The 9,738-nt window shown below is 53.3% G+C and overlaps 1 protein-coding gene and 1 pseudogene across 1 annotated transcript; both read left to right on the top strand.

The window, feature by feature from the left end:
- The first annotated feature begins 794 nt into the window (after positions 1-794).
- LOC149357126 (uncharacterized) lies at positions 795-9,502 on the top strand (annotated as a pseudogene).
- LOC149357127 (uncharacterized) lies at positions 856-2,869 on the top strand. The gene has a single exon (XM_089575386.1). The coding sequence runs from the start codon at positions 1,832-1,834 to the stop codon at positions 2,867-2,869; it is 1,038 nt and encodes a 345-aa protein (XP_089431512.1). The 5' UTR covers positions 856-1,831.
- Positions 9,503-9,738: the final 236 nt, after the last annotated feature.

Below are 9,738 nucleotides of genomic sequence, written 5' to 3'. Positions count from 1 at the left end.
ATCGACGCATGGGTGCCGTCACTCAAGCATGACGTTCACCACAACACGCGAAACATTGAAACTACAACCGAAACCCCTACCCTCGACACACGCCTAGCCCACCTCTGGGAGGCTTATCACAGCATCCTGCAGCGCTCTGAAGGCAACAAACACAACAGAACGCTTAAAAAGCGGCTGGCCGCGCTGCAGACACAAATCCAACAGCACTCTGAGGAGCTCTGCCGGTTCAACTGGGGACAGATATGTGACGGCATCGCCGGAAGCCTGTCCCGCAAACGCGCATGGCAACTCCTCCGACATCTCATTGATCCCACACGCACCAAATCAGCAACACAGCACCACGTGACACGACTCACACATGAACACATTGACGATCCCGACACCCTCCTAGACACACTTCAAACCATGTACACCTCTCCAGGCGCCCCCACACCTCTGCCCTCCTACTGCCCTCCTACACAGGCCAGGCAAATCCCACACTCGACTACGACATCACGGAGACGGAAGTCAGAGCGGCCCTCCTGACTCTCCGCGCCAACTCCGCACCTGCTGCAGACCAAATCACAAACTCCATGCTCCGTAATCTGGATGACCAGTCGATCACCCACATTACGAAATACTTCAACCAGTGATGGAAGGAGGGTAAGCTTCCGCAGTCCTGGCGCCACGCGAAGTTAATATTCATACCAAAACCCAACAAACCACTTACACTACAGAACCTTCGCCCGATTTCGCTAACCTCATGCCTAGGGAAGCTCCTCGAGCATGTTGTGTTAGCGAGACTCACAAGTCAAATGGCGGATAACAATCTTTACCCGCATAGCATCGTGGGATTTCGCCCTGTCATGCCGGGAAACCCGCCCGGATTCCAATTCTGCCGGCCGCTAACTTTCTCCTGCGAGCGTCCCTTTTGACAAGCCCTGGTGCTGCGCCGCAAGGCACGCGCCCTAACGCTCCCTGACAAGCCACGATGCTGCGCCGTACGGCAGCGGAGTCCTAGGAGAAGCATCTGCAAGCAACACGCCTGGACCTGTCGCAAGAGGCCAGACAGCGAGGCGCCAGATTCCTTCTCTCCCGGACGCCACCGCGCGCGGCAAAATTTGAAGCGGTTGGCCCGCGCGATCGCTGATTGGTCCTTTCGGACTGCCGTCGAGTGCTGCCTTTGGATTGGCCAGTTCTGAGGGGCCACCGTTCCTCAGGCTATAAAAGCCCCAACGCTGCAGCTTGGAGGTGTGTGACGGAGTGACCGAGTGACCGACCCACCGTGAGTCGAGTGCTGCTCACGAGTGGAGTCGGATGGTGTGACGTGCTGGTGTCTCGCTGATCGTCGCTGTGCGAGAACAGTCGCGTTGTATAGCTCTCGGCCCCCGTGCCGATGTTGAACTATATTATGTCCTGTACATAGTGTATAAAGCGTTTTCTTAGTCTCACCGACGCCTGACTCGGAGTCTTCGCTACCGCTAAGAGAGCTGGCAACGCTCAGTCACGAAACGGGTGGCGAGCGCAACGGGACCACCTCTATGGTACAACATTGGATGGCAGCTATGGGATCGACCGACATCAGCTACCTCGGCGCGGTGAGTGCCTGAAGTTTTCCTCAGACGCCAGACTTTCTCTAACACAGGTTATAGTAGCTCAGAGAAAGAATTGGTGTAGCATTGTGTTAACCTTGTGTGTTTCAAGCCTAGGAAGAGTGTTTTGAAAACCAAGGGATGCTGAAGGGGTAAACAAGGCAGTGTGAGAAATGCTTGCGCGTGTCTAACTAATAGCGATATAGTAGTGTACGGCAAGTAGTTTCTAAAAGGGCAAACAGCAAGAGGCAGTGTGAACGATGGAGAGTTACAAGGTTAAAGAACTTCTCCAAATTTGTGAGGAGTTGGGCATTGATTTGGGCTCAACAAAAAGAAAGAAAGCGATCCTTGAGGTCATGAGGACTGCGGACGTGACGGCTGAGGAGGCCGAAGAGGCCTGGGCTGATATCAATGAAAGGCGTGAACGGGAGGAAAAGAGAGAAAAGGAACGTCGCGAGGAGGAGATGCGGGAGCGCCAGGCGCTTAGAGAGCACGAGGTTAAAATGAAAGAGCTGGAGCTCCGAAAAACCTCGCCAGCGCCCAGTCTTGCTTCTACGACGGTTCCCTCTAACGCTCCAAAAATACGCGACCAACTGCCGCCCTTTGTAGTCGGCGAGGATATGGCTAAATACCTCGTTAAATTTGAGCATGTGTGCGAACGGAATGACATTGAGCGATCCTTCTGGGCCCAGAATCTGTTAGCCTTGCTTCCCGGGGAGGCATCAGACGTGATAACTTGCTTATCGAAAGAGGCGTTTGAGAGCTACAGTGATGTGAAAGAAGCGCTATTGCGAAAGTACAAACTGTCGCCCGAAGCTTTCCGGCAGAGGTTCCGGTATGCACAGAAGGGCAGGGAGTCACATGTTGACTTCGCGTTTCGTCTAAAAGCCGACCTGGTTGAATGGCTGAAAGGCGAAAAGGTTTACGACGACCGCGATAAAGTCGTCGAATGCATCGCGTTAGAACAGTTCTACCGTTGCATTGATGAGGATGTCAAGCTCTGGCTGCAAGATAGGCTAAAGGAGGTTAAGCTAGACAAGGCAGCAGAATTAGCTGGAGAGTATTACCTCCGCCGCAGCTTGCACAGCAGGGCAGTGCGTGTAGAAAAAGCAGATAAGAGAGACGGGTTTTCAAGGAAGCCCGACGAACGGAAGCAAATCAAGCGTCGCGAGTTTCGGAAAGACGAGTCCCTTACCAAAGAAACTGCGAAGGAAGGGCAGAATGCATCTCAGAATGCTAGCGATGGTCCCAAGCAGCGAAACGATGCGACGCGTTCTTTTGAAAACGGAAGCCGTTAATCTGCTACAACTGCAAAAAGCAAGGGCACATCGCGGCGAACTGCCAAGAGAAAGTTGCTTTTGCAACGATACGGGAAACAAACAAAAACATGCGACTGTTGGAGCCATACATGCAGGAAATTAAAGTAAACGGCAAGAAGTGCAGAGCACTTCGGGACTCGGCAGCAACTATGGACGTCGTGCACCCGTCTTTCGTCTCCTCTAGTGACTTTACAGGAGAATGCGCTTGGATACGGCAAGTGGCCGAGGATGAGAGTGTCTGCTTACCGATCGCAGCGGTCATCATTGAAGGAGAGTGTGGAAAACTTAACACAGAAGCCGCTGTGTCTGCCGCCCTTCCGGAGCACTTTCCCTACCTGTTCTCAAATAGCTCGGAGCAGATGCTGAAGGATCAGGGCGAATCATTCTTTGCCGACGTGGCGTACATGGCCCTCACGCGATCCAAAGCGCGCCAACTGTCGAGGGAACTGGACTTTGAGTCGGTGAACGAACAGCGGTGCGGCACGCGGAGCGATCAAGGTAACTTGAGTGGCGGGCAGACACGGGAGATGCAGAGCTCGGAGACTGGCTTGGGAGAGCGCGGTTTGGACGAGACTGAGAGTGATACGTGCACTGCTAGCCGCGATCTAGACACGACGCCGCAGTTAGGCGACGCGGGCTCCATACTCGCTCCGGTTTCCGCCAGCTGGCAGGAGCTGGCCGCAGTTGAAAAGGAAACGCTCATTCGCGAGCAGCAGCAAGACTGCTCAATAGCCGATCTGATGAAGAGCGTCAGACTGGGAGTGAAGAAAAAGAGGGTTTCATTTTACGAGAGATCTGGCTTATTGTATCGCTGCTACACCGATAAGCAGGGTCGCAAATATGAGCAGATTTTGATCCCTCGGAAATATCGCTGTCAGTTACTGGAACTCGCGCACGAAAATGCGTGGGCAGGGCATCTTGGCTTAAAAAAGACCAAGGCTAGATTGGCTCAGGAGTTTTATTGGCCGTATTGTTGGAAGGATGTCGAACAATTCGTGCGATCTTGCGAAACCTGCCAGAGAGTGGGCAAATCCAGTGACAAGTGGAAGGCGCCGATGAAGTTAGTGCCAGTCATAACAGAACCTTTTCGGCGACTGGTAATTGATATTGTAGGTCCTTTGCCAGAATCAACGAACGGGTGTAGGTATGTTCTGACGGCCCTGTGCGTCGCGACCAAGTTCCCGGAGGCGGTACCACTTAAGGAGCTAAATTCTTCCCAGGTCGTGGACGCTCTGCTCTCAATGTTCGCACGCGTCGGGTTCCCTTCTGAGATCCAGTGCGACAATGGCAGCGTCTTCACCAGCTGCCTAACTTCTACCTTTTTGGAAAGATGCGGCATTAAAGTGGTGCACAGTTCTATCCATCACCCGCAATCTAATCCAGTAGAGAGAATGCATTCGGTGCTGAAGCGCATATTGAGAGCCCTGTGCTTTGAGCGTCACTGTGACTGGGAGGCCTGCATTCCCGCCGCTATGTTCGCCTTGAGGTCTGCTCCCCATGAGAGCACAGGCTTTAGCCCCGCGGAGCTCGTGTATGGCTGAAGCCTTAGAACTCCGCTGCGCATGTTGCGAGAGTCTTGGGAAGGCAGTGATGACGACCCAAATGTAGTCTCCTACGTCCTCGACCTTCTTCAGAGGCTCGGGAAAACAAAAGATATTGTAGAGAGGCACATGAAGGCGGCGCAAATCTTGTCAAAGGGATATTACGACAAGTCAGCAAAAAAAACGCACGTTCGAAGTGGGTAGTCAAGTGATGTTGCTGCGTCCGTCGAAGAAAAACAAGCTCGAGGTTCACTGGGAAGGACCCGCGAAGGTTGTATCGAAGCTTTCCGATACCAACTACGAAGTGAAATTAGGGAGACGGCCCAACAAAATTTATCACAGCAACTTGATGAAGCCCTACATTCAGCGTCACGCGATTGTAAGCATGACGATAAATGCTGCCGATGAGGAAGGGGCGGAAATCCTGACGACAGATGACATGAAAGATTGTGGTTTAAAGCTAATGTTGGAACAGCTGACTTTGGACGCGCGTCTAAGTACCACCCAAAAGGAGGATTTAAAGGGAATAGTTTCCGAGTTTAAGGAGGTTTTTTCGAACCGTCCCGGAAAGACCACGGTCTTAGAGCACGACATCGAGCTAACATCTGAGCAACCGATCCGCAGTAAACCGTATCGTTGTTCACCCGTGCAGAAAAAAATCATGTCTGAGGAGATTCAGCGCATGCGTGACTTGGGGGTTATAGTGCCAAGTGAGAGCGACTACACATCGCCCCTGATACTTGTCCAGGTTCCGGGAAAGGATCCGAGGCCATGCGTCGATTATCGGCGTCTGAACGCGATCACCCGAGATCAGACATATCCGATACCGAACCTAGAAGAAAGAGTGGAGACGGTGTCGAAGTCAAATTATATATCTACGCTGGACCTCGTGCGAGGCTATTGGCAAGTACCCCTTACGGAACGGGCTAGCCGTTGCGCCGCGTTCGTTTCCCCGTTCGGAACCTTCCGCCCACTCATGCTGAGCTTCCGACTTAAAAACGCGCCGTATTGTTTCTCTAGCCTGATGGACAGAGTGCTTCATGGTTTGGGCGAGTTTGCATTGCCATACCTCGACGATGTTGCCATCTTTTCGGACACTTGGGAAGAACATCTCGAGCACTTGCGAGTCGTATTGTGCAGGTTGAAAGAGGCAGGCCTCACTGTGAAACCAGCTAAATGTCACCTAGGTTGCGGTGAGGTGACTTATTTGGGCCATGTGGTGGGGCGCGGCCGGCGTAGACCTTCCGACATCAAGGTAGCCGCTATTGTAAACTATCCCCGGCCAACCACTAAGACGGATATAAGGGCTTTTTTAGGTTTAGCTGGATATTACCAACACTATGTGAGAGACTACTCTGACCTTGCGAGCCCGCTAACAGACGCGCTTCGAAAATCGGAGCCCGTTAAGGTGACGTGGGACTCGAAGAAAGAAAATGCGTTCCAAATGTTGAAACAAGCATTGAGCCATAAGCCGGTTCTAACGGCGCCAGACTTTTCGAAAGGTTTCATCATTCAATGTGACGCGAGCGATCGCGGAATGGGAGCGGTGCTATGCCAAGAAGATGCTAGTGGTCATGAACGACCAATTTTGTATTTGAGTCGAAAACTAAGTTGTAGGGAAGACGCATACAGCACCTCTGAAAAAGAGTGCGCCTGCCTTGTGTGGGCAGTTCAGAAGCTGGCTTGTTATGTCTCCGGTTCTAAGTTTGTTTTGGAAACGGACCATTGCCCCCTAACCTGGTTAAGTAACATGTCGTCTAAAAGCGGCCGTTTGCTGAGGTGGAGCATGACCCTCCAGCAGCACAATCTGGTTGTCCGCTATAAGAAGGGAAGGTTGAACGCGAACGCCGATGCTCTAAGTCGTGCATTCTATGCCTCGCTTCTTTCAGTGACCTCCTCGTTACTTACCTTCTCTCGCTTTGCAGCAAACTATCATGTTCGAAGGAAGAAAGGGGCAAAAATGAATGACCTCATTTGCTTCCTCAGTAGTGTGTTTTCGGTCCAAATGATTTCAAGGGGACCAATCTTATTTTCATTATTATTGTTGATTATTAAGTGCTCCTGCTATTTTGATGTGTTGATACTTTGCAAAATGGTTCTTTGAACCTTGTGTACCAGATCGTACACATGCCTCTTGTTGCAGCGGGAATAAATGGGGACATCAATTTAGTTAGGTTAATTTGGATTATGGCTTCGTCTGGTGTTTGATGGGAGACAGAGGGCACTTGCTTGTGTTGGGTGCTGCCTTTTGCCGGTCGGTTTTGTAGTCTGCAGAACGACCAACCATGACCAGTGGCGAGAAGCAAGGGGATCGGAACGACCTCAGCGAAGCTGGTCGAGGTGCCTTGGCGACAACGAGGTCAACAGAGCTCCTGGCCTGCGAGTGGGACCTGGTGCTCGTGAAGTTACCTGGACTGGACGTGAACTTGGAAGAGCCTGACGAAGATGCGCGCCTGGCATCCGAGCCACGTGGAAGCAGCTCGTCTTCCCGGCGCCTTATCTGATGGCGGGGATGCTGTCATGCCGGGAAACCCGCCCGGATTCCAATTCTGCCGGCCGCTAACTTTCTCCTGCGAGCGTCGCTTTTGACAAGCCCTGGTGCTGCGCCGCAAGGCACGCGCCCTAACGCTCCCTGACAAGCCACGATGCTGCGCCGTACGGCAGCGGAGTCCTAGGAGAAGCATCTGCAAGCAACACGCCTGGACCTGTCGCAAGAGGCCAGACAGCGAGGCGCCAGATTCCTTCTCTCCCGGACGCCACCGCGCGTGGCAAACTTTGAAGCGGTTGGCCCGCGCGATCGCTGATTGGTCCTTTCGGACTGCTTTCGAGTGCTGCCTTTGGATTGGCCAGTTCTGAGGGGCCACCGTTCCTCAGGCTATAAAAGCCCCAACGCTGCAGCTTGGAGGTGTGTGACGGAGTGACCGAGTGACCGACCCACCGTGAGTCGAGTGCTGCTCACGAGTGGAGTCGGATGGTGTGACGTGCTGGTGTCTCGCTGATCGTCGCTGTGCGAGAACAGTCGCGTTGTATAGCTCTCGGCCCCCGTGCCGATGTTGAACTATATTATGTCCTGTACATAGTGTATAAAGCGTTTTCTTAGTCTCACCGACGCCTGACTCGGAGTCTTCGCTACCGCTAAGAGAGCTGGCAACGCTCAGTCACGAAACGGGTGGCGAGCGCAACGGGACCACCTCTATGGCACAACAGCCCCCATCTATCCGCACAGAACGCCATGCTGCAACCCACACACGACATTTTCGACCCGCTTCTTCCAGGTCACACCAAGGCTGTCTTAGCTTTGGAACTCTCCAACTCTTTTGATCGCATTGAACATCAGGCGATTTTGACTGCTCTATCCCCATTGAATGTGGGTGTGCGCACGTACGCCTACATTCAAGCATTCCTCACTGACCGCACGGCTGAGATACACTTCAGCCCTCTGTCTTTCCCCTCCTACATGCTTCAGAGTATCGGCACCCCTCAAGGGTCCGTCCTTTCCTCCTTTTTGTTTAACATTACCCTCATCCCCCTCGCCCGAAAATTGGCAACTATTCCCCACCTTAAGCACACTCTTTATGCCGACAATATCACTCCATGGACCACCAACGGCAGTGACGGCGGCATAGAGAACACCTTACAGGAAGCAGCCACCCTCATATAAAATTATGCACGAACCATCGGACTGTCTTGCTCCCCAGAGAAGTCCGAACTGCTCCTCATCCGGCCTAAGAACCGTCGCTCTCCCCGCTCCCCCATTGCCATTGAACTGAATGGTGATCCGGTACCTGAGGTTGACACCCTCCGTGTATTGGGCCTGCACAGCCAGAGCGATGGCAAAAACACCACCACCCTCAAGAAACTTAAACAGGTTATAGGCGCGATATCGCACCTCATCCGCAGGGTTTCGGGACATCATAGAGGCTTGAAAGAGCGCGACCTATGTCGGCTCATTCATGCCTTTGTCCTCAGCCTTCAGCTATCCAATGATCACATAAACGCTTTGGATGCCTTGATTCGCAAGAGATTCGAGGTAGCCCTTCATCTTCCCCTCAACACACCCACAGACAGATTACTAGGCCTGGGCCTCCACAACACGATCGGGGAACTGATGGAAGCCCACCGACAGGCCCAATACATCAGGTTCACACAAACTTCCACATGCCGGTATATCCTGGATTCCCTCGGAATCAGAATACCGGCCAACGACCCAACCCTCCTCACTATCCCACGGCCCCTTCACCGGGAGCTCCTCATCAGGCCTCTCCGGAGGAATATGCACCCGTCCCACCATGAGCAGCGCCGGAGAGCCCGTGCGAAGGCAATCCATCGAACGTACGGCTCCGAGCCCGACGCCTTATGGATGGACGCTGCCTGCACGGGTGATGAAGCGACAGCAGCTGTGATGGACTCCTCTTCATCCACCCTCCTCACACTACCTCTCCCTCCAGACACATCCCCAGAGGCTGCAGAGGAAGCCGCCATCGCACTCGCTATCACTCGCACGGAAGCCCGGTATATTTTTAGTGACTTTAGTGACAAGCTGGACTCACCCGATGCACCCCCTCCCCGCCAAGTGGAGTTGATATGGGTGCCTGCGCACTCCGGGAATCCCGGAAACGAGGCTACCAACCTTTTAGCCCGAGGTTCTTTAAACCGGGCTCAGGTGGCCTCGGATCGGGGATTCGCGAAGGAGTGCATGCACTCATTCAGCGAGCTGACGCAGACATACAGAGCCTCACGCCAGCTCTACCCCCCGCCCCACCCCTCCCTAGATAACAAACACGCAACACTCTGGCGCAGACTACAGATACACACACTCCCCTCACCCCTTACCTTAGCCCCCTATCATCCCTCCTTCCCCACTCCAGCACGCGCCATATGCCCAGAACCCTTCGCTTCTTCCCTCCACACCCTTTCCCTCTGCCCGGCGGACCCTCCCCCGCGGGACCTAGAGAACTTCAAGACCTGGGTGGACTGGGAGACCCTGCTGCGCTCGGAGGACCCGGCCGTGCAGACCATCGCCACCAACCGGGCTGCCAGTGTTATGGACCTTAGGAACATAAACACTTGAGTGCAGTGGTATAGTGCCTAGAATATTCTAGGCACTATAGCAGTGGGGTCGTGCGGGGACCCTGGGGCGTGCCCCGAATTCCTGTTGTAATAAAGTTTCTCTCTCTCTCTCTGGTGAAATAGAAACTTGTAATTTGGTTACTTTGCCTTCTATATGCACCTCTAAATACGTGGTTTTGAGGAAAGGAAGTGAAGCTGTATCTGTCTCACATATCTCGGTGGAAGCCCCAACCGCAC

Source organism: Amblyomma mixtum, chromosome 3 (genome assembly GCF_055824585.1).
Source record: "Amblyomma mixtum isolate Tamu chromosome 3, ASM5582458v1, whole genome shotgun sequence".
NCBI lineage: Eukaryota > Metazoa > Arthropoda > Arachnida > Ixodida > Ixodidae > Amblyomma > Amblyomma mixtum.
This window is presented reverse-complemented; position numbering and strand designations above follow the sequence as displayed.

Excerpts from the sequence above, each read along its gene's own strand:
- LOC149357127 (XM_089575386.1), top strand. The coding sequence starts at position 1,832 with ATGGAGAGTTACAAGGTTAAAGAACTTCTCCAAATTTGTGAGGAGTTG.